The sequence below is a fragment of the Telopea speciosissima genome, chromosome 5 (genome assembly GCF_018873765.1).
Source record: "Telopea speciosissima isolate NSW1024214 ecotype Mountain lineage chromosome 5, Tspe_v1, whole genome shotgun sequence".
Lineage (NCBI taxonomy): Eukaryota > Viridiplantae > Streptophyta > Magnoliopsida > Proteales > Proteaceae > Telopea > Telopea speciosissima.
In genome coordinates, this window is record NC_057920.1 from 18,762,738 (window position 1) to 18,787,891 (window position 25,154).

General features: G+C 41.3%; 1 protein-coding gene across 3 annotated transcripts in view; it reads left to right on the forward strand.

Moving 5' to 3' along the window:
* The window catches only part of LOC122661975 (prostaglandin reductase-3-like), a 40,687-nt gene that overhangs the window by 10,838 nt on the left and 4,695 nt on the right, over positions 1–25,154 (forward strand). For 2 of the 3 annotated variants that reach the window (XM_043857501.1, XM_043857502.1), the window contains exons 3-4: positions 3,205–3,298; positions 20,748–20,834. In XM_043857501.1, the coding sequence (XP_043713436.1) occupies positions 3,242–3,298; positions 20,748–20,834 (144 nt within the window). In that variant the 5' untranslated portion in view covers positions 3,205–3,241. Of the gene's footprint in view, positions 1–1,586; positions 1,593–3,204; positions 3,299–20,747; positions 20,835–25,154 lie in introns of all 3 variants that reach the window. The other variant, XM_043857503.1, reaches the window with a different exon arrangement.

The window sequence follows — 25,154 nt, forward strand, 5'->3', positions numbered from 1 at the left end:
ATGCAGCGGAAGCAATTAAATAAGGCAATAAGACAGTAATAAAGAAGAACTAGTGATAACAGTTATATATATATATGGACATTTAAGTACAACTGAGTTACATCGGTAGACCACAAAAGAAGTAACTCAAACTCTAAAAAGACTATGTACAATATTCATTACAAAGTGATATAACAAAAAGGGTAGAGATAGCCTGATCAATCAGGAAGATCAGGAGAAGGCGCAGTTGTCATATGAGCACGAAGCTTCGTGCTCCACCAGAAAAGGAGTATCAACTCCAAGAGCAGTAGGAAGATCCTGAGCAGAAGGAGTCCCCATAGAAATACCAGCAACACCGAGAGTAGTCTCATCTGAAAAATAAGGTTAACCACGGGGGTGAGCTCCATCGAGCCCAGTAAGGAAATGCATGCAAACACAACACAATAATCCATGATGAATGTTCTAATCTAACATGCCCCTAACATGGAAACTAAGTCATATGGGGTATAAGTACTACTGTAGTAGATGCTAACCTCGGTCCCGGAAACATATAACCAGACGTCGGTCACCCGAGCGAAACCATTCTACTACGGTGAGGACCTGCCAGTTCAGGCATCATACATCTGACCCTAGCAGACCCCCAATGGCCAACCCTACTGTTTGTTCCCATAGCGGAGTATACACGCTAACATAGAACAGTGAATGGTATCCCGACATACCCTTCGGCTATACCACGGGTTGTCCAACACCTCTTCCCCTATTGGTAAGGGACGTAGTACTAGGTAATGAAATATACAACCTAGCCCAGTACAATCTAATCATAATGGCACATGTATGATCAGTTGAATTATAAGATAACAGTACTTCACTATCATCAATTTAACAATAATAATAAGTATCGATGCAATGCAGGATGCCAATGCAGCCTAAATCATATGCAATCTAGTGCAATAAATACAAGCTAATAAACTATATATACTGAGTAGTATTGATGATGCATGGCATGGCAATCAAAACAACAGCAAATTAAGGTCATAAACACACCGAAATTAAAATCAAATTCCCATACCTGAAGCTGTAGATCAGATTAAATCAACTACCCTCCAAAGATCCCAGCAACACAGACAGGAACAGGGTATACAACCCAAACACAGTCCTAAAACATTAGAAACATCAAGTATTAGGGTCAGAAGGCAGGCTAAGGTCTAACCAAGGGTCAAGGGGCATTTCTGTCCAAAACCACAGAACCGGATTCTGGGGGCATATGAACCGGTTGACCGGTTCAAGGCCTGGTTCTGCATCCGATTCAAAAACCAGATTTGGGGGTTTTGGTCCAGGTGCATGGATCCTTGCATGCATGGGTTTAATTTCATGTTTTTAACCTTTTCCAAGGTGGGTCAGTCCAATTTGATAATTAATTCCAAAATTGAAAATCAATTTGGGGGGTTTAACAAATTAACCCAAATTGATGATCAAGGGTTTGTTAATTGAGTAAATCAGCAGGGAATTGGGTTTCTAAACTGAAATTCTCAGGTCATAGATACATCTGAACCATTCTTTGGTTCAAAACAAGGTTTAAATACTGAAATTAATTTAATAAACCTAAGATTTCTAAGCTTTAATGGCTGATTAGGGTTTAGGAGTTAATTAGGACTGAGATTAGAGAAGAACAAGATGGGGAACAGCAGAAATTAGGGGTTTTGGTTAATTTAACCTAATCTATGGTTTGAGGGCGGAATTGGGTCATTTAGAGTCAGAATCACATTCCAATTTGGGGACTTGTCAAATTAATACCTAGCCATTCAAGGTATTGGGGCTGATTTAGGTTTAGAACCAAATAGAGGAAAGAAGAGAGGGAGGAGACATGTCTAACAGCATGGGGATAGAAGGGAACCCACCTGATTTCTGTTTTAGAGAGCCAATAGCAGCCCCAATTCCAGCTCTAATGGAAACCCAAGCTCCAATGTCCAATCCTAGCCTTAGGTTTCTTCTTCTCCTTCCTTTTCTTCTTTCTTTTCTTCCCAAGCTGGATCGATTTTCCTCTCTTGGTTTTGGTAGAAATGGATGAATAGTGTATTAAGTCCTTTATATACTAAGGCTTAACTAAAGCTTGTTTGATTAGTGTGGGCTGAAATCAGTTTTGAGAATGTAATTCCCAAAACAGATTTTAAATAGAATTTAACTAGTTAGTTCCTATATCTAAGTCATATGGGTGATGTCCCTTGAGACAAGTGCAAAACCAGCCGGGGTATACTATGGGAAGCCGGATTCCACACTGGGGATGCGGGTCCTACAGGCGGAAATGACTATTCTGCCCCTATAATTCATTTTAAGTAATTATACAATATATATACTAACAAGACGGGATCCTTACCTGGCATTCGGCCAAAGACAGAAAGAGGCTCTGCAGGCCATCAATCCAGCATGCCAAGCTTATGTGTTGTCTTCCGCTAGACACCTCAGACTCATTTAAGGCCAAGGTAGTTGGCTGTTCGAGATGCCTTAAGAGACGAGTCATGAGATTGGTCTGAATTTCTCAATCGAGACAGCCCACAACTTAGAGGCTAGCATGGGCAATATTGAACTAGAACCTGAAATCACACAGGTTCCAAAGGTTCAATTTTTTTTATTTTTTTTGTTTTTGGCAGGTTTCACACACAGGGCTCCTGTTACTGTAGGGTCTGCGAGGGGCAAATGTACGCAGCTTACCCCCTGCTTCACAAGAGAGGCTGTTTCCAACAAGTTTTGAACCCGCAACCAACAGATTGCAATAGCGCAGCTTAACCGTTGTGCCAAGGCTTGCCCATTAAGAGTCTTATTTCTTAGCTTTTGTGGAACTTCCATGGATGTCCATGATAGATATCTTAAAATCCGATTATCCAGTGTTTTATTTGTCGATCATAAATGGAGAAGATTTTTCCTGTTTCCTATATATTTATGGCCATAAATTTGAAGTTCTTTCATCGTTGCCAATCAATATCGACAAAAATAAAATGATTTAGCCGTCTACACGTATGGCCTTTAAGATTTCTTTGAGGTGTTTGTGCCAAATAATGGTTATGCAGGGAACTTAATATTAACAGACGTGGTGTTCTCTCCACTCCAGATTTATTGAAATGCTACATGAAATAACTGGAATATGAATGCCATTTTTTTTTTTTTTTTATTCAGACGTTTATAATGATGTAATATGTTATGTTTCTTAGTCAATGGACCAACAATTATTGATTTATGGTTACAGTACCAAGGAGCACGAGGATGGATGCCTTCAAATTATACTGGACTTTGTGAGAAAATCCTAGCAAAAAGCCAGACTGTGGTATGTTGACTCTCAGATTGATTAACTATTTGTGACTTTGTATTGAAAGTTCCATCTACTGTTCTTGGTTTTCAGGATGTAGTACACTCTTCAATTCTGCATATTGTCGGATATTGTATTTCCGTCACGCTCTTTATAGGTTTATTAGTAATGGCCATATTAAAAACCATCTTAAGATTAAAGAAAAAGGGGAAAGAACTTCATGATAGGTATTCCTGAGAAGTGAGAAGTGAAAATTATGGGAACAATTTATACTATAATTTATATCCATAAATCTTTGGACTACAAGAACTTTTCTTATTTTAATTTTTGCCAAGTCACATGATCATTAACACTACATGAAAGGTTCTCCTGTGAAGTGTAATTTTTTTTTTTTGGGGTAAATAAATAAATTCATTACCAAAGGGGAAAGAAAGAAAACAAGGGGCCCCGAAGGGGAGAAAGAAAAATAAAACAGCAAGCCCAACCGTTAGCTAAGGGTGGCTGGAGCAACTAAAGAAACATTGGAGAGACCCTAGGAATCAATAATGAGCCTGTTCCTTGGGGTGTCTAAACAATGGGAGGGAGGAGCTAGCAATAACTTTGCTTTAATCTCAAAAGAAATGGAATCCCAAATCTTTTGGTAAGATCGAGAATTGGAGGTCCATTTCCTGATATTGCGCTCCATCCAAATATGGTTGAGAGTTGCACAAAAAGCCATCTTTCCGACCGAATCGCAAATAGAGGAACCAGCATAGGTCATATCAATCCAGATCCACTCTCTAGAGAAAGGGAGAATTCTTTTGTGGGCAGGCCAGCATTTGCTCAAAATGCATTTCCAAATTGCAGCGGCAGTAGGGCAATCAAAGAAAAGATGATTCAAGTCTTCAGCATTGTTCCAACAAAGGCAGCAAGAAGGGGAGACTGAGATCTGCCGGCTGCGGAGAAAGGCCTGAGTTGGGATACAGTTGGTGAAGACTCTCCAGCCGTGAAGCAGTGACGAGGAATGTGATGCTTGAACCAAAGAAGATTACACCAAGAAACCAACGGGCCTTTCAAACGAATGAGATTCCAGGCTACCTTGGAGGAGAAGGAACTTGAGTTGTTCGACGACCGAGTAACACAGTCACCTCTTGCCACAGGCCTTCTTGGAATGGATGGAAGCTCATTCCAAATAAGGTTAAGGGAGGGGGTAGAAGTGGAGGGGGGAGCCCAGCCAGTTTGATCAAGGATGTAAGCCACCAAGGAGAGTCTGTGGAGTCCCGAAGCATAAATGATTCTCGGAGTGACCAAGTGGAGAAGAATTCCCATTTGGTGCCAGTGTCCCACCCAAAGGTAGGAAGAGAGACCATCACCAATCTTGGAGCGAATGACCTGAAGCACTAGGTGGTGGTTAGCAAGAATTTTGCGCCAAACCCAAGAAGCATCCGACAAGGCTGAGGCAGTCCAAATTGAATCCTGGCGAAGGAGACCCGAGTATATCCAATCGACCCATATGCTTTTCTTCTTTGAGGCAATCTTCCAGATAAGCTTAATGATATCAGCAGAATTTATTTCTTTGATTCTTCTAATGCCTAGGCCACCTTCCTTTTTGGGGATACACATGGCAGCCCAGCTTAGGGGATGGAGAAGCATTTGACTTCTTGTCATGCAAGTAGGGACACCCACGACCCACCTGTAACCTGCAATTCCTATTCTTTCTTAGTCGTTCCTACAAAATTTTTGAGTTCCTTTTCAAACAATTGTAGTCTTATTTTTATAGTTCCAAGATGATTATATTCGTAGGCTAGAACTTGTAAACCTTGTGTAGAAGAAGAAGAAGAAATGTTCTCACACTTTTTCCTTTTTCTTGCTTCTAACTGAAGTGCTTCTACACTGATGAAGAAAGGAATGACGCAAGGTTTATGTGACTTGCAACCTCCCATAGTTTAGTGATTTAGTCTACTGACTAGACCTCTTGATCGATGTTTGGAACCCTCATGGAGCTCTGTTTGCTGTTCTTCCCAATCTTGTGAATGGTGATTAAACTTATATGGGTGCCCTTCACATGCCCACTGTGTATGGCTGCTTCCGTTGCCACCTGATATGGTTTAAAGTATCGACCGATATGATACAATACGGACCGATACGTATCAGTATCGGTCGATACCGCTATGATACATACCGATACGTCTCCTTATTTTTTAAATGGATTGTCTCGAATTGATATCTTGGATTCCAAGAAACATGAAGGACAAGCTAGTTTCTTAATCCGGGTGCTTTTTGCAAGTTTCCTTGTTCCAGATGTATGAAAAAGAAATCTATGGCAACTAAATTCTTCTTTGTCGGTGAGATTGAAGATGAATGAACCTTAACCAAACCCCAAAATCCAAATATCAATGTTATGAAAATATACCTATCTTAAATTATTCTGCTGCTGAACAAAAATATCATATGTGCCAATAACAACGTAGTCATTCCATATGAAGGACCAACTATAAATGGATAACATCAATGCCTTAATTCTATACCCTCACCAATCTTTGTCAATGTTAATTCCTGATGCTAAAGTGCTAGCAAACATTATCCCCCCTCTCTATGGAGGAATAAATTGAAGAGGCTGTTGCCTGCAGGTCTAGAGATGGGGGATGAAATGGAGAGGTGTTTCTAGAATGGGGTCATCATTGTCTTTTAATTACTAGTAAATGGAAATTTTTTATGGCTAAACTGTAGATGCTGTATGTGGATGTATGTTAGGAACTAAAACTAAAATTGTAGGGGTGGTGAAACCATGTAAAACAACGACTAATGAAATCACTGGTGAAGAGTGATACGGTGCAAGTTGGAGGTTCTAAAAACCCAAAGGAAAGACTTGAATGCCGGAAAATATGACAACATGACTTTGGTTGGAAGTAATGAAGAAAGACATGAATGCCGGAAAATATGTCTTAGTAAGAGTGGAATGCTAAACAGCATTGTAGCTGACCCCTAATGGTTGGGATATTGCCTATTTGATTGTGCTGATCAGGCCTATATGGGCATTACATTTTCTGCTTTCTGGACCTTGAAGTCCGAAAACTGATTAGGCCCAAGTTGCTGATCTCCTTCAAAGGCTGCAGAGTATATGAGAGGAAAAAAAGAGATGAAAATAATGATGCAAACTGTCAGTGTCTGTGGAAAGCCATTTCAACTTTTTAAGTATGACCCTGAAACTAGAGGGGGGTTGGTAATTGTCTTACCTTCTACTAAAAAAAAGAGAGAAAAGATAGGGTGGTTATCTGGAGAAGTACTACTACATCAAGATCAGTGTCCTCGCATGGGTTCTCTCCCCAAAGAAGTTTTTGACTCTTGAGCAGTTTGAGTAGAGGTTTCTTTTTGGATAGAAGATGATGTTTATGTTATATGGCTGAAGAAACTGTTGTCTATGTAAATAAAACCAGATTTAATGCAGAAGATGGAGAGGAAGAAGATGAAGAAGAAGAGAAGTGGCTGTAATCCTTTGGGGAGAACTATCGAATGAAAAATTGTTCTCTCCTCTTCACCAATATTATTAATAATAGGGTAGAGCTAACACACAAGAGAAATTCCCAAACTGCCCCTGACTAACAACTCTCATCTTCTAGTTACTGTTCACGTGAACAGTGTATGGTACTGTTCACGTGAAAAGTGTACGGTACTGTTTGCGTGAACAGTACCCAAAGCATATTAACACTCCCCCTCAAGCTGGAGCATAGATGTTAATCATGCCCAGCTTGTTACAAATATAATCAATTCTCACACTTCCCAAGGACTCAGTAAAAATATCAGCAAGTTACTCCCTTGTACGAACATGTTGTGGAGCAATAAAACCTTCTTGTAGTTTCTCTCGAACAAAATGGCAATCAACCTCTATATGCTTCGTCCTCTCATGAAACACAGGATTGGAAGCTATATGGATAGCAGCTTGATTATCACACCACAGCTGTATAGGTAACTCTTTCGTAAATTTCAACTCAGTCAACAACTGCTTCATCCACATCAGCTCGCAAGTAACCTGTGCCATAGGCCGATACTCTACCTCTGCACCAGATCTTGCTACGACTGGTTGTTTCTTGCTCTTCCAGGACACCAAATTTCCCCCCACAAAGACACAATACCCAATGGAAGACCTCCTAACCAAAGGAGAACTAGCCCAATCAGCATCACAAAATCCCTCAACACGTCCATGACCATGATCAGTGTAGAGTAGACCACGACCTGGAGCTTTCTTGAGGTATCTCAGAATTCGAATCACAGCATCCCAATGTAACGTCCTAGGAGAGGACAGAAATTGACTTACTACACTAACCGGAAAGGCAATATCCGGTCGAGTCACAGTGAGATAATTTAATTTACCAACAAGTCTTCTATATTTTTCCGGATCATCAGGAGCATCACCACTATCAGCTGTCAACTTCAAATTTGGGTCCATTGGAGTATCCAAAGGTTTAGACCCAAGCATACCTGTTTCGGAAAGCAGGTCAAGAACATATTTCCTCTGGGAGAGAGAAATACTTTTACTAGACTGAGCTACCTCAACTCCAAGAAAGTACTTCAACTTACCAAGATCCTTGGTCTGAAATTTACACTGCAAATGTAACTTAAACTGCTTAATGCCTTCAACATCATCACCAGTGATGACTATATCATCTACATATACCACCAAAAATATCCTGCCAGCCTTGCTATGCCGGTAGAACACCGAATGATCACTGCCACACCGAGTCATCCCAAATTCCAGAACAACATCTGAAAATCTCCCAAACCAAGCCCTGGGAAATTGTTTCAAACCATACAACGACTTCTTAACTTTGCACACTAAACCAGGCTCCCCTTGAGCAACAAACCCAGGAGGTTGCTCCATATAAACCTCCTCATGGAGATCACCATGAAGAAAAGCATTCTTCACGTCCAACTGAAAAAGAGGCCAATGATGGGATGCGGCAAGAGAGATCAAAAGACGAACAGATGCAAGCTTGGGAACAGGGGAAAAGGTATCAAGATAATCAACTCCATAAACCTATGTATAACCTTTGGCAACTAAGCGTGCCTTCAAACGAGCCAAAGAACCATCAGGGTTCACTTTAAGCACATATACCCACCGACAACCAACAGCCTTCTTGCCAGTAGGTAATGGTACCAAGTCCCAAGTGTGATTTTCAGCCATGGCAGCCAATTCCTCCTCCATAGCTGTCCTCCAGCCAGAGTGGGATAATGTCTCTGAAACAGACGTAGGGTTAGGACAAGACTCAACAGTAGAGAGACAAGCAGTAAAGTTAGCAGATAAGCCTGTATAAGAAACAAAATGAGACAAAGGATGTTGAGTACAACTACGAACACCCTTACGAAGAGCAATGGGAATATCAGGATCAGAAGAAGGAATACTTAACTGAGGAGTAGGATCCGCAGGCGAAGTTGAAGTTGGAGGATCAGTAGAGACCAGGGGTGCTGTATCATCTCGAGGACGCCGAACAAATGTAAACCGAACAGGAGGACAGGCAGGCCGAACAGGAGGAGGCAGAGGCGGAGGCGGAGGCGGAGGTGGCGGAGACAGAGCAGCAGCCGGTTGACCATAGGAAATAGTACGTTGCACCACATATAAAGGAAGATCCTTATCCAACTCCGAGGAAACAAAAGATGTATCATCATAAGCAGTGGACTCAAAAAAGTTAACATCCGCAGAGACAAAGTACTTTCGAAGAACTGGTGAATAACACCGATAACCTTTTTGAGTGCGTGAATAACCCAAGAAAATACATTTAATAGCCCGGGGATCTAATTTGGACAGACCTGGACGATGGTCACGGATAAAGCAAACACACCCAAAAATTTTAGGTGGTAAAACAAAGAGAGGATCAGTAGGAAATAAAAGAGAATGAGGAATCCCACCCTGTAACACAGAAGATGGCATACGATTTATAAGGAAACAGGCAGTCAAGACAGAATCAGCCCAAAAGATTTTTGGTACTTTCATCTCAAAAAGAATTGAACGGGTCACTTCCATTAAATGTCTATTCTTCCGTTCAGCTACACCATTTTGTTGGGGTGTATCTGAACAAGAAGACTGGTGCAACATGCCACGGTCAGCCATAAAAGAATTAAATGGAGCAGAAAAATATTCAAGGGCATTATCACTACGTAAAACATAAATATTCTTATTAAACTGAGTTTGAATTTCAGTAACAAATGCACGAAAAATGGCAAACAGCTCAGAACGACTTTTCATTAAATAAATCCAGGTGACTCGAGAATAGCCATCGACAAAAGTAACAAAATATTTAAATCCCATCTTAGAAGTAACAGGAATCACACTCTAAACTAGAAAGGGAACTAAAACGAGGATCCAACTTCTGTAAACTCTGCAAAGACGGATGGCCCAGCCGACAATGAACTTGGTGTGGAGACAAAACACTGGAATAAGCAACTGAAGGAGAGTCTTCAAGATGATACAACCCCCCTTGCTCACGTCCCCTACCAAGCGTCTTCTTTGTCATAAGATCCTGAAAAACACAGGAATCAGGATAAAAGGTCAATGAACAATTGTAGGCTTTAGTAATTTTACTAACAGAAAGCAGGTTACAAGGGAAGTCAGGTAAATGGAGAACAGAAGACAAGGACAAGGACAAGGACTTAGTTGGGTTGACAGTACCCGTGCCAGTGACTTTGGCAAGGGAACCATCAGCCAATGTAACACTAGACTCTGAAGACCGAAAGGAAGAAAAATTACCTGACACACCAGACATATGATCAGAAGCACCTGAATCAATGATCTAGGGACGAGAAGTGGAGAAACATGCAGTGGCATTACCTATCTGAGCAAAAGTAGCCGTGGAGGAAGATGTAGAAGGCCGAGAAATCTGAAACTGTGTGAACTGAGCATAATCCTCATCAGATAACCTTACCAACTTACCCTCAAAAGGTGTAGCAGGAGACTCGGTACTAGCTGTTGAATTAGCATATTGCTGTTGCGGTGGCTTCCCATGAAGTTTCCAACAAAAGTGTTGGATGTGTCCTGGTTGACCATGGTGATTACAAGTCTTCACAGAACCAGAATTTTCACCACCATTACCATTACCATTGCCTCTTCCACCTCCACGGCCAGCTATACCAACACCACGGCCCCCATTACGTCCACCATTACCTCTCCCTTGACTAGAAGCAACAAGGGCAGAGCTCTCACCAGGAGTAGCTGCTGGTTCATGGGAACTATCACGAGAAACACGAAGAACGCGAGAAAAAGTTTCTACAAATGAGGCAATTTTATCTCCTCCAAGAATAGTGGAGCGTACTGAGTCATATTTTTGGCCCAGTCCTCCCAAAAATCCCATGACCGCAAGTTGTTCACTTTGATCTTGCATCTATTTCACATCCGAACTAATGGGCAGCAATGCATTTAACTCTTCGAACATTCGTTTATAATCGGCAAAATATTGGGTCAACGGACGTCCCTTCCTATCAGCACGATAGAACTCCTGTGACAGCTAATATATACGGGATAGATTATTCTGTCCAGAATACAAAACATGTAAGTAATCTCATAACTCCTTTACAGTATCTATGTGAGTCACTAAGTCAACAATCTGTGAATCCATACTATTCAACATCTGTCCCAGAATGCATGCATCTACAATTTCCCACGCTTCATCATCCTCTGGTTTGGCCTTTGTAAGATGTTTCTATTGGCCACGACCAGTCAAAACAACCCACACAATTTTCTTCCATTGCTGGAAATTACTTACCCCTTCCAATCTCTTCTCTGTAATAGATTTGGAAGAGCCCGAAACAACCTCAGAGATAACACCTTTAGAATCTTCAGTTGGGTCACCCATCTCGATCAAACAAACGGATGCAGAAATTCACCAACAACTAATAAAAACTGAGCAAAAGTGATGAATCAGCAAGCAAACACGATCGCCAACAACCAACGAAAAATTCAGAGATCAATTTTAGAACAAAAAATCGATGCAATCTCATTATCCAGCAAGGATCGATTCAGGGAAAACCTTACAAAGTACCTTCAAACCACCAAAAAGAAGAACTGAAATCGAAAAAAAAATAATCACCTCCCAAAACCCTGAATCGATATCAAGCAATCACCACAAAATCGAGACTAGGGAAGGAGGAAACTTGCAAATCGTGAGTGATAACGTTGGTGATTTTGTGTAGATTTTCTTCAAAATAAGCTTCCGAAAATATAGGAAGGAAAATAAATACTACAATTCTTCCCCAACCGGCAACTCTATCTTTCCCACAATAATGGGGCGGCTTGCAATCGGTTGTGCTTAACAATAGCTTCCAAAAATAATCCTTATGGCTGGTAGATGGTTGTTGATATGGCCTTGCCCAAGTAGGCCTGCATCAGGTTATTTTTTACTCCTCCATTTAACCATGTTACCACCTACAAATGTACAATAACCTGATGTAGATCCCCTGTCAGAAACTGGACCAGCCCAATCGACATCAGTGCAACCCTCTATCCACAAATGGTTGTGTCTGGCATATAAAAGTCCTTTCCCTGGAGAAGACTTCCAAGTATCTGATGATGCAATAAACAACATCCAAGTGCCCACTTTTGGGGGCATGCATAAACTGGCTCACCACTCCAACTGCATAGGTGATGTCTGGGTGAGTCAAAGAGAGGTAGATTAGCTCCCCCACCAATCTCTGGTACTTTCCTGCATCTATAAGAGAAGGACCATAATCTTCACTAAGCTTGTGATTTTGATCAATTGGAGAGTTTGTTGGTTTACAACCTAACTTCCCTATTCCCTTCAACAATTCTAGCTCAAACTTCCTTTGGCAAATATTGATTCCCTTCTTTAATCTTGACACTTCAATCCCCAATTCGTACTTCAAGAGTCCAAGGTCTTTAATCTCAAACTGTTGGGTCAAGTATAATTTCAATTTACGTATCTCATCTTTGTCATTCCCAATCACTACAATGTCATCCACATAGACAATAAGAGTTGTGATAGTACCATTACCTCACCAGATAAACAAAGTGTGGTTGGCCTGACTCTAGGAATACTCATTCCTTAGAATGGCCTATCTAAATCGCTCAAACCAAGCCTTATGAGACTGTTTGAGGCCATAAAGTGCATTTTTGAGGAGACACACTTTCCCTTCAGCTAAGGGAAACTTGAAACCAAATGGAGGTTTCATATATACTTCCTCTTCTAGGTTGCCATTGAGAAACGCATTCTTCACATCCAACTGATACAATGGACAGTCTCTATTTGCTGCCACTGATAGGAGGACTCTTATCGAGTTGTGTTTCGCCATAGGAGAAAATATCTCCTGATAATCAATGCCATACACCTGACTGTACCCTTTGGCCACCAACCGGGTCTTAAATCTTTCCACAGCACCATCTTATTGGTAATTAATTGTGTAGACCCACCTGCATCCAACTAGAACTCTCCCCTGGAAAGATCAACTAGTGTCCAACTTCTCAAGTGCCATCATTTCCTCGGACATGGCTTCCTTCCACTTTAAGTCAGACATGGCCTCAGTGACATTCTTGGGAATGGAAGAAGAGGAAAGATAGAAAAAGCAATACCAGTAGGAGAAACAGCATTATAGGAAACAAACTTGGCTATAGGGTTAGTACAATCTCTCTTTCCCTTTCGAATGGCAATGGGAAGATGTAACTCAGAGGTAGGAGGAGGAATATTACTTGACTGAGGTGGGTGGAAATCATGATGTGGATCTAAAGAAGACTCTTGGCAGGTCTTCTTTCCTTTATTTCCCTTTCTTTTGTACACAACAACCTCCTTTTCATTTCCAGTACCAACACCTGAATGGTTATCAATGTCAACAACATCCACTTCTGTGTTTCCCAATACAAGTAGGACTAGGGATAGGCAAAGGGGGAAGAAAAGAGATGATATAAGCAACCTGTTCACTCGCATTATTCTCCCCTTGAAGAGGATGCTGATGAGGAGAAAAGAAAGCTATAATTTTTTTATTTTTTTTTTACTTGGGACCCGGGCCAGTCCCTAGCATTTTATTAATCTCCAGAAAAATAATCAAAGACATTCCGCCTTACCTCATCCCACAGCTCACGACCACACAAGGGCCTATCTAAGTGAAACCTCACTCCCCGCACAAGAAAATCATGCTCGCTAAACGCTGAAGACTTGCATCCCTGCCTTGTCTTCCCTAATAATACTTGCGAAACCCCCACCCAGCATACTGCCCTGATGGAAGGTGAGGGAGGAACCTGTTTCACAAGCGTGATTAGCCAGCCAATCCGCTACTCTGTTGCTTTCACGAAATGCGAAAGTCACATGAGCTTGCGTAATGGAGACTAGAGCCAAGTCCTCGTGGAACTAGTACCATCCCTTCCATAAATTACACTTCTTGAGGTTGACCATTCTAACCGTGGTAGCCAAGTTAGAGTTTACCACCATCTCAGCCAAGTGAAGCTCCTGGCACAAACGCAAACCATCTCTCAGTGCTCTGAGTTCAGCTATGGAGTTAGTGCAGTCTCCATAGAAGTTAGCAAAGGCAGCCAAAACCACTCCATTCCTATCCCTATCATCCCCCTCCACCCCGACCAGGGTTCCCCTTGCATGCACCATCCACATTAAGCTTAACAGAGAGAAAAAGGGGACACCAGTAAATGGGGAGGGGGGGTTTCAGCTTTGTAGGTAGCGCCAAAAGACCAAAACACTGAAGAACTAAGTCATCCCTAGAGGATCCCAGCTGACCGATCTTGGAGGGCAGGTTCACCTCTCTGACCCATCCTCTTAACTCGCTCAATAATGGACGCTGCAGTACGACATCTCTCCCCATGCCTTCTATTGTTTCTCTCCTTCCAAAGCTCCCAAATAATCAAGGCAAGCAAGATCCCTGTTATGTAGGCACTAAGGCTCTTGCAGCCCGCCGACTCTTGCCAGAGTAACACCCGACTTCTGACATCCTGAGAGAGCAGGAAAGGAATGTCCAGAAGTCTAGAAAAGAAAATCCTAACCTTAGCAGCCGTACCTCCAGAACCCAAGCAATGATCCGTGGTCTCCCTTCTTGTCTGTCCACAACAGTTGCATCTGGATGCCAGGGGGATACCAAGAGCCATCAGAGAATCATCGGTGGGGATCTTACCCATAAGAAGCTGCCAAGAAAAGAAAGCCACCTTCGGGGGCAGCGCCTGACACCAGACCCATTTAGCGAAGGAAGTTCCTGGTGACCCACGTCGGACCTCATTCCATGCCGACCTTGTAGAGAAAAGACCATCACTAGCAGGAGATCACACCATGACATTGTCTCTATCCGAAAGCACAAAAGAAAGCTATAGATTCAAAGGTGACATCTTTGGAGAGAAGTCGCCTCGGGAGGAAGGATGGTAGCACTTATACCCCTTGGTAGAGGTGGAATAGTCAAGGAAAAGGCATTTGAGTGCCTTAGGGGTCAAGCTTAATCCGAGCTGATTTATTAATGTGGACATAAAACACACACCCAAACACCTTAGGATGAAGAGAGAAAGCAGGAACTTGAGGAGATAAAGTTTCCAGTGAGGATTCGGAGCCAAAAAGCTGAGTGGACATGCAGTTGATTAGAAAGGAAGCAGCAAGAAGGGCATTAGACAAAAATGCCTTGGGGACTTGCATGCCAAACTGGAGACTCGTAGTGACTTCCAACAAATGACAATTTTTTCTCTCAGCCACCCCATTTTATTGGGGGGTATCGACACAAGCAACTTCATGTATAAAACTGTTAGAGACCCCCATACATATACTCATGCCCCTTATCAGAATGAACGATTTGAATGCGAATACTAAATTGAATACAAATCAGCTGATAGAAATTTTTAAAAGCATCATAGGCATCGCTCTTTTGTTTCATCAAAAAACTCCAAGTGGACCAGGAATAGTCATCAACAAAAGAAAAAAAATAATGATAACCAGACAAAGAGATAGTGGGAGCAAGTCCCCAAACATCAGAATGCACAATATTGAAAGGAACAGTGGATCTATTACCATGATAAGGATAAAATGAATGACAATGTTTAGCAAAAATACATGGTTCACACTGAAAAACATGAGAAGAAGAAAAAGAAGTAAACAAGTATGGTAATTGTTTTTTCATAACAACAAAAGATGAGTGGCCAAACGTTGATGCCAAAGCATCACAAAGTTATAGTACTGTTGTCACTCTGGCCACACATAGGACTGAGCAGTAGGCAAAACAAGTGTGCAGGGCTCAAGAAGGTAGAGTACTTTCTCCTCACTTTCACTGTTAATAATCCTCTTCATCACCAAATCTTGGAAAAAAAAAATAAGAAGGGAATAAAGTGACACAACAATTTAGAGATTTAGTGAAATGACTTGCAGATAATAGATTAGTGGCAAAGTTAGGACCATGAAGGACAGCGTCAATGGAAATAGAAGAAGTCACCTGAACACTACCCTTACCAGAAATAGATGAAAGGGAACCATCAGCAACCCTAACCTTATCCCTACTATAGAAAATAGAGTAGAAATCGTAACACTAAGACATACCAGTCATGTGATCGACGGCACTGGAGTCAATGACCCAAGGAACAGTGGAAGGTGCAAATGTAGAGACCTGCAAGGTGGAGGCCAAAGAGTCTGACACTGTAGGAGTAGTAGAAGAGCTGCCAAGTCGAGATATAATCATGTAAAACGTTGCAATATCCTCTCTAGTAAGGGAGTCATGATCTGCTTGCAGTCCAGATGGGTACCCCATAAGCTCAGTCTCAGTCATCACAGTGTAGGCTCTAGCTCCCCTCTCCTGCCACCACGCATACCGATGGATCCACCACGTATACTAGGGGGACGACCATGAAATACCCAATACCTCTCTTTAGTTTGCCCAGATTTCCCACAATGATCACATTTGAATCTTTCTCTATCATCTCCATGGGGTGGCCCCTCTCCCCCAACTTCTCTAGTCTTTGTGAGAGCTAGAGGCAAGTGCAAACCTCTCTAGGGATGGTGTAGTCTCCATGGCTACTCTTCCGGTCTCCTCACTCTATAAATTGCTACAAAATTCATCTAAAGATGGAAGAGGGGACCTTTCATATTTTGGATTCAGCCTGCCAAGTAGAATAAGAACACGTTCCTTCTCAAGTGTCCTATACACTTTTGCCTCATCCTCGGGGTTGATAGTTGGAGTTCCCTATAATGATCATACTCCTCCCAGAGACCAATGATAGTGTTGTAATATTTAGAAATGCTCCGGTCACCTTGTTTTATAGCGATGACCTTTTGAAGGAGTTGATAAACTTTTGTCGAGTCACCCACTCGGTCAATATCTTAAAGACACTGTCCCAAATCTCCTTTGCAATCTCCTTTGCAATCTCCTTCCTCATAAATCTTCTACCAATCTCGAGTTTCATGGAGAAAATCAACCAAGTCATAACGGTTGAGTTCTCGGTCTCCCATTTCAGATACGTGGGATCAGTCGATGTAGGGGCCCTAATAGAACCAGTAATGTACCCCGGTTTCCCCCTACTTCGCAAAGACAACTTCACCGATTTAACCCAATCCAAATAGTTGGTATTGTCCAACTTTACAATGGATATCCGGTTATTGGGGTTCTCAAAGAGACTCATACTGGGGTTGGTACCACCCAAACTACTAGCCGAAGCTTCCACAGGTCCACTGACCTCAGAACCAGACATGGTAATCACACACATAGTGAACCAATTACCAATGTGATACCGGAATCAAGTGGGGAGTAAACTCTACCCAAAAAAAAAAAAAAAAAAAAAAATCCAGTAAGCAAACTAACCACAGTTTCTTGAAGAAAATCAAGTCAAATGCATTGCTCACAACATAGTCGCAATCCATAGTAACCAATAAGTTCCACATAATGTAACTTTCCACCCAATACCAGTCATTCAACACATAACAAAGCATTTTATGCAAAAACAGTATGAAAAGGTGAACCTAGCGGTACCTGTGAAGCTGGGAGAGAATGGGTTGTCTACCACACAAAAAAAAAAAAAAGGGAGAGAATGGGTCGTGCTTCCATACCATTCCATTTAAGCAACTGAGGACCTAGGGACCTGAAAGGTACCTCCTGGGCGATTCTAGCAGGCTTAGCCACACTCTAAATAGTGGTTAATGAGAGAGAAACTCAGACATGAAGAGGAGGCTGGCAGTAACACTGTTTTGGGCTTCTTACTCTTCAATCGACCTTCACAGCCCCAAATCTTCCTCCATTAGGTCTTGTAGTTGATGAAAGAACTCTAGTAGGTCTTCTAAGAGTATTATCTTACATGGTATAGTCTCTATTGGAACCCTCTACCTTTCTAGGGTTCCAAAGAGAGGTAGAAAGAAAGTGTAAGCTTGGTCGACTCTCAAACCAAGCTCTGATACCAAGTTAGAAATAAAGTATGGATTGATTCAAACAAGGAACAAGGAAGTAAAGGCTGAGTAGAAAAGAGAACGAAGAGAAGAGAGGAAGCGAGGAGAAGACAGAAAGAAGAAGAAAAGATGAGAGAACCGTCGAGAGAGAGAATCGACTTCTCTCCCCTATATTGTTCATTAATCATTTCATGGAAATAGGTCGAGTGGACATGACTAGGACAATTACATTATTCAACATGATACTACATGTCATAGATATGTAAGAAAGGTTAGTGTTGCAGAAGTTAATTTAGCCTTAAGAAAGATGAAAACTGGCAAGGCTCAGGCCCTGATGAGATTCCAATAGAAGTGTGGAAAAGCCTTGGAGATTGTGGTGCTCATTGCTTAACCAATCTGTTTAACAGGATTATGAACACAAGGAAGATGCCAAATGAATGGAGGAGAAGCATTGTTGTCCCGATCTACAAAAATAAGGGTGATATCCAAAGCTGCAATAACTATAGAAGCATAAAGCTAATGAGTCACACTATGAAACTTTGGGAGAAGGTTATTGAAGCCTATTTGAGAAGAGAGACTCATATCTTGGTGAACCAATTTGGCATTATGCCAGGTAGATCCACGATAGAAGCTATCAACTTATTGAGGAGTGTTAACAGATCTGAATTAGAGAATAATAATGCTTGGTTAATCTTAGACGATCCCAAGCTTTATATTTGTAATGAGAAAATTAAATAAACATGGACAGAATTGCCCTTACACAATAGAAAGCATAATAAAGAGGTAAAAGGTCCAGAATACCCCCCACGGTATTCTGGCCCATACAATCCAACATTCCCCCTGAAGTTGGTGCATATGTGTCATGCATGCCCAACTTGACTAAAATAGGATGAAACATTTTGCCACTTAGCCCCTTCGTGAACAAATCGACTAACTGATCAGCAGACTTCACAAAGGGAATACAGATGAGTCCGGCTTCAAGCTTCTCCTTGATGAAATGTCGATCAACCTCCACATGCTTAGTACGATCATGCTGGACAGGGTTATAAACAATGCTAATGGCAGCCTTGTTATCACAATATAGCATCATGGGAAGATGGTCAGCGACACCAATATCCTGCAATAATCCCAGTGATAACCCTACTGTTGTTCCCATTCCGGTAAGTACTCATCAGACCTGGGACAGTGAATGGCATTTCGGTATTAACCCTTCAGACCTACTACGGGTTATCCAACACCTTACCCCTATTGGCAAGGGTCGTAGCATTGGGTTTATGATAGCCTAACCATTGCATTTCTAAACATGATGTCATGTGAGGCGACAGTAGATAGTAATTACGCAGTCAAACATCATTTCTCAACACATCAAAATAGATCATAATAAAAGTATGCAAATGCAATATGAAATGACACCTATAAAATGCATTTATCTAATGCAAAATAAAAGCTACAAAACTACATGATTAAGTACTACTATGATGATGAATGTCAATGGCAGCCAGCATAAACAGTAATTAAAGAAGAAACACTCCCAAAGAAGTCAGAATTTTACCTGTATTGGAAAATTATCCTAGTCAATTGAAACTCCAATACACACAAACTACTACACCACTTGATGTTATTATTGCCTATATAACCAATAAACAACAATTATTAGGTCTAACATAGCCCTGGGTAAAAGCCCAAAGTATACAAGAACCAAAACCAAGCCTGTGGGTAGAACTGGATTCAGAGTTGGCTGAATCCAGTTGATTGTAGGGTTCAGCTGTTTGAATCCGGTTGGCCAACCAGTGGCTGTTTGAGATCCAAAACTCATGGATCCCTTCATGCATGGGGGCTATTTCCAAAATTGGCTTAGAGGAAAGATAGGTTACAGCCATGGGAAACTATTGACCATTTGCATGCAAGATCAAATCTAAGTTTCCAATTAGAATTAAATAAAAAGAATTCTTGAAATTTGTGAAACATGGCTGAAACCAAAGAAGAAAAGAAGAGGCTGATATTTCAGCTTGGCTTTGGTGATCTACCAAGCTATGCCCATGTCCAATTTGGGATTCTATCACAAACCATCTAATCCCCTAGGTCTAGGCTAAATTGGGTTTTAATCCCAAGAAGAATTCAGCAAGAATACTAGAGAAGAAGTTGAGAAATCAGGTTTGAGGTTGGAATATCTACCTGAAATTGAAGAGGAGATGGTGGTAGCAGTTCCAATTCCAAGTTCCAAGAGATCAAACCCTAGATTCCCTTCTCTTCTCTTCTTCTTCCTTCTCTTTTCCCTTAGTTTCTGCTAAGCTTCCAAGGCTGAAAACGATTTCTTGTTTAGGTGTAAAATGAATCCTAAACTAAGTGTTTCTTATATAGTAAAATTCTACTAAGGTATGTTTGTTATGTTTTAATTAGAATTAGTTTTAGGAATGTAATTTTCAAATCTGTTTTTAAAGTTAATTAATTACTTAGTTCAAGTTTTTAAGTTATAACTTAAGCCTTTATAGCATGAAGGTGTGGGTCCCACTAGGTAAAAATTACTATTCTGCCCCTAGTACAGTAATTAAGCAAAAATGCAATATATAAACTAGCCTAGGAGATGGTGAGGTTCTGCATATGCTCGATCCAGCATGTCTGCTGGGACCCGGCAGGATTCTCAGACTCAAGGATAGCTAGCTGTACTGGCTCCTCAGAATCCTCCATAGGTGTGTCAATGGATTGCTCTGAATCCACCACTGATGCAGCCTACAACATAGAGGCAAGCGTAGACACAGACCCAGAACCTGTAATCACACAAGTTCGAAAAAATTCAAATTAGAGGTGGGTTTCACAGCCTTCATCTGCTTCTTCATCCTTATGACAAACACTGTATAAAACATATAATATACTGGCAGCCACAACACCTGTGCATCATCCGGACAACTCCATAATGCCATCAAATACTGCCACACAAGTTGCCAACAATGACAACCCATGATCCAGTTGCCCAACAGTTTGCTCCAACTTTTACAAAATACCGGAAGCATAAGTAATATATGCTGCTGTTATATGAACGAACTCTTCTAAGACCTGATGAACATGCTCAGATTCTATTGCAGGTGCTCTTTCTAGTGTAACTAGTTTGTCTTATTTGGAGATCTGTTACTTTATTTCAGGCTGGGTTTTTCCTGGTCCAGTACGCTCATCTGTGGCAAGAACATCTGGATAGGCTTGTTCATCTTTTCTCCATGGGAAAGCTTAAGGTAATCAAAGGCCTACTTTGCAGTAAACTTTTATGCCTGTATGTATATACTCTCTCCGTATGCATTTCAAGAAAGTTCTTTATCGAATAATAGTTAAATTTCACCATATCCGCCCTGTTATTTTGGTAATTTTATCTCTTTTTTCATCTCTTCATGTGTTATGGTGTTTAGCAATGCTAATACTAGTACTATGATCTCTGTTTTTCCCACATGTCTCTTTCTGAGGATGGTCCAAATTTTTCTGCTCTGTTTACAATATTCTCACAGAGGATGATGATGCTGGAATTTATAATGGGATTTAAATCTTCATCTTGAATCTGCATTATTAATCATCAAATGGCTTCATAAATTTCAAGCTGCTCTGGGCTCATCTAATGCTGTCTAAAGAATAGTCAGAACTACTCTTATCTTGCATCTGAATTCCATCATTTATTTTATCGACTTTAGTCCTTTTACCTCTTTCTTCATAGGGTCAGTCCATTCTATAATCTATGAAATAGTGTATCCAGAGATGGAAGTTATGTATATCCAGAGATGGAAGTTATGTATTTGAAATCAATAAATTCAGCATTCTAGAGTTGGCTGTGGACTGGTTTTTGGTCTTTCTGAGGTAGATCAATCCTTTGCTTTTATTATATATATGCTTTGTTTCTGTTTATTTCTTTTCTTGTTTATTCGTATATTCCATAACTAATCCATTTTGGAGTTTTTTTTTTTTTTTTTGTTCTCCTTTCCTCCTGAGGGAGGGGTAGAGACTTAATAATGGAACCTAGGGTTCCGAAACCCTAATGTAGGTTGCTTTGGACCCCCCCTAAGTAATCAAATTCCGTATATAAAAGACCAGTGGAAGTTCTATAAATTCTGGTAACAGTTTAGGACCCTATTGGAAGCATAGTTATGAAGGCGGCAAGGTGACCAAGGCGTTGGAGAGGGTCCAAAATCAAGGCGGCAAGGCGACCAAGGAGCCTGAACAGCTAGGCGATGCCTTGATAACTATATTTGGAAGGGAAAAAGGGACTTTGGGATAGAGGGGCAAGTATAAGGGAAAGGATTTTTCTCTAATTGTAAAGTGGAGGGGGGAATAACTTAGAAACAAATTAATGAAGAATTGGTTTTATGTAATTAACAAGAATCTAGCCTTGTTTGCATATAAGAAAGGATCGATCTTCTTCTTCTACCTCTCGATTGAACAGGCAAGGCAGTAGAACCAGAATTTTCGCTGGAGGCACTCTCACATACAAACATCAATCGACCTAGGATTTCAGGATAAGAATCCTTACTGCCAGCCCTCTTGAATCCATCTAATGAACACCCAAAAACACAGTGGAAGAAAGATTATTCAACCACTAAAACTGAACCTGGTGGAAAACTCAAAATCATCCCTGTTTGCAGGTATGATTCTCAGCACTATGATGTTCTTAAGGAGTCAAACTGGGAAGGATAAGTCGCCCCTAGGAGTATAATCAACACATGAAATCTCAGGCAGAAAAGTGAAGAATGGATAAAGTTTCACTTAATTTTTTTGGGCAGTTAGTACTGCCAGAAACAATGAATAGATGACAGCATCCCAAGATACTAGATACTAAGCTAAGATTTATTGAACATTCAAATAACAATTTAAACGAGTCTTTTTTCATTGAGTTAAATCTGTCCTAAAAAATGTCAATTGACTCAACTCCTTGAATCTCGATGATTGAATATGAATGGGCTATTATGATTTCGAACTCAGGCCTTTCAACCAATCAATACAACCCCGTAGGGTGGCTTTTGCTAAAACTCGAGCAGTTTCTTGAAAACTCACCTTAGATATGAAACTTTGAGTATTCGGAGATGCTCGCGTTATTCCCAATAAGGCGGCTCAGTAAGAGATCGCTTCTTCCAATGCATGCCCTGTTCGCTCTGCTCACAATAATCCAATTTGTTCTCCAGGTGAAAAAACATTAGACATTCCATCTTCTGAAACCAATACTTTTGATGTTATGTGACGTACAATAGTTTCTATATGCCTATTATGGATTTCACCCCCTGGGAGATGATGTCTTACGACTCAATAGGAGGGAGAAGATAAACAAAATAAAAGAAGGAATGAGAATAAATTATAAAAGAGAATAGAAGCGAGGTTACTTAAGGGAGAGATTAAACTTGGAAGGAGGAGTTCAAACAGAGGAACCTTGGCTGGTCTGTCACCAATCACCAGTCCACGCAATGCACCAAAGCACAGCAGCACATCAAAACTCAATTTTCTATTCAATCAACTCTGAGAATCGATGGTTACATGCATCCAAATATAAAGACTCAAAACAATCCTAATCCTGAAACCACAAACTTGAAACTACCTAGGACTCTTACTCCTACCATTGGCTAAATCCAATAAAAAATAAACTAACTTCAAAATTCAAATTACAGAAGTATCACAAATAGCTATATCATAAATACCACTATTGGACCGACAATCAGGTTTGGACCTGGTTCTTCCTGGGTCAGGTCGGCCCACCTTGCAACTGCATCACTTAGGAGGTGGGGGTTTGGAGTTGTGTGTTTGGTGTTTTTGCTGGGCGTGGTTTTAGCTAACTCTCTTTCAATGTTTTGGGTGGTTGGCCTTGTTTCCTTTTTTTTTTTTTTTTTTTTTTTTTGGTGCCTCAAACTAGCCTTTTTTCTATTGTTTCCCTTGAGAAAAAAAAAAGGCATACCCAGTGCACGAGGCTCCCACCGCTGTGGGATCTGGGGAGGATCATAATGTATGCAGCCTTACCCCTGCTTCGCGTAGAGGCTGTTTCCCTTGGATGTACCCAGTACACGAAGGTCCCGCCACTGCAGGGTCTGGGGAGGATCATAATGTACGCAGCCTTACCCCCGCTTCACAGAGAGGCTGTTTCCCTTGGGTGTACCCAGTGCACAAGGCTCCTGCCACTGCAGGGTCTGGGGAGGATCATAATGTATGCAGCCTTACCCCTGCTTCGCGGAGAGGTTGTTTCCCTTCGGTGTACCCAGTGCACGAGGCTCCCGCCACTACAGGGTCTGGGGAGGATCATCATGTGCGCAGCCTTACCCCCGCGTCGCGGAGAGGCTGTTTCCTGACTCAAACCTGCAACCATTTGGTCACAATGGAGCAACCTTATCGTTGCGCTGGAATGTTCCTCTTTTAATTCCCCCAAATTTTTAATTACTTTTGTGCATGCTCTGTGCTCGGTGGGGGATCGTCGTTTACTCTGGGCTGGTTTACTGGAGGATGTGTGATCTTCTAACATTCCTTGGGCGATTGGGGGGGGATTTTAATGCTGTTTTGGATCCAGTTGAAAAGGTTAGGGAGAGATCAGCTTGCCCAATTTCTCTTGAGGATTTTGGGAATTTTTTTAATACAATTGGGCTTTTCGATGGTGGTTTTCAAGGTAATTCTTTTACCTGGTCTAATAACCAAAATGGCGGTGGCAAAGTTGTAGCTCGTCTTGATTGTTTCCTTTTAATGGCGTATGGGCTAATTCCTTTGCTGTGAGTAAAGTGGTTCACTTGAGCAAGGTGTGTTCGGACCTTGCCCCCGTTCTTTTGGAATTTTCTGAGCAGGTGGCTGTTAAATTTTCTTCATTTAAATTTCAACAGATGTGGCTCTCTCACCCGGATTTTTTGAATTGTGTTAGGGAGTGTTGGGCGGCTCCATGCTACTGCTCGCCTCTTCACACCCTTTTCCTTAAATTAAAGATGCTTCGCGCTCATCTTCTGGTTTGGAATAAATCGGTGTTTGGCAATATTCACCAGAATGTTAGAAAGGCGGAGGATAGTGTTTGCAGAGCGGAAATTGAGTATGAGCAAATGCCTAGGAAGCCAAAAATGCTCTCAATGGAGTTTTGCTTCAAGAAGAAATTTTTTGGAGACAAAAATCGAGAGTGAAATGGCTTAAGGAGGGGGAAAGAAATACAAAAAGTTTTCCATACCACGGTCAATATTCGAAGACAGCATCGGTGTGAATAAAATTAAAGATGTCAATGGCAATTGGGTCACGGATGCCGCAGATATAGTGGCCGGGGCGGTAAGATTTTTTTTCTGACATTTTTTCTTCTCAAAATTGTCAGCAGGATGAGGACCTTTTGCAGTACATCCCCCACTGGTTTCTAAAGAGAAGATTGCGCTTCTTTTGGTTTCCCCTTCTTTAGAGGAGGTGAAAACGGCGATTTTTTATTTATCGGCGGATAGTGCCTTAGGGCCGGATGGGTTCACAGGCTATTTTTTTACAGCTTGCTGGGAGATTATAGGAAATGATGTTTGGGCTGTGGTTAAGGATTTTTTTGCTGGGGGTGTTTTGCCGCGGTGTTACACTTTGGCTAA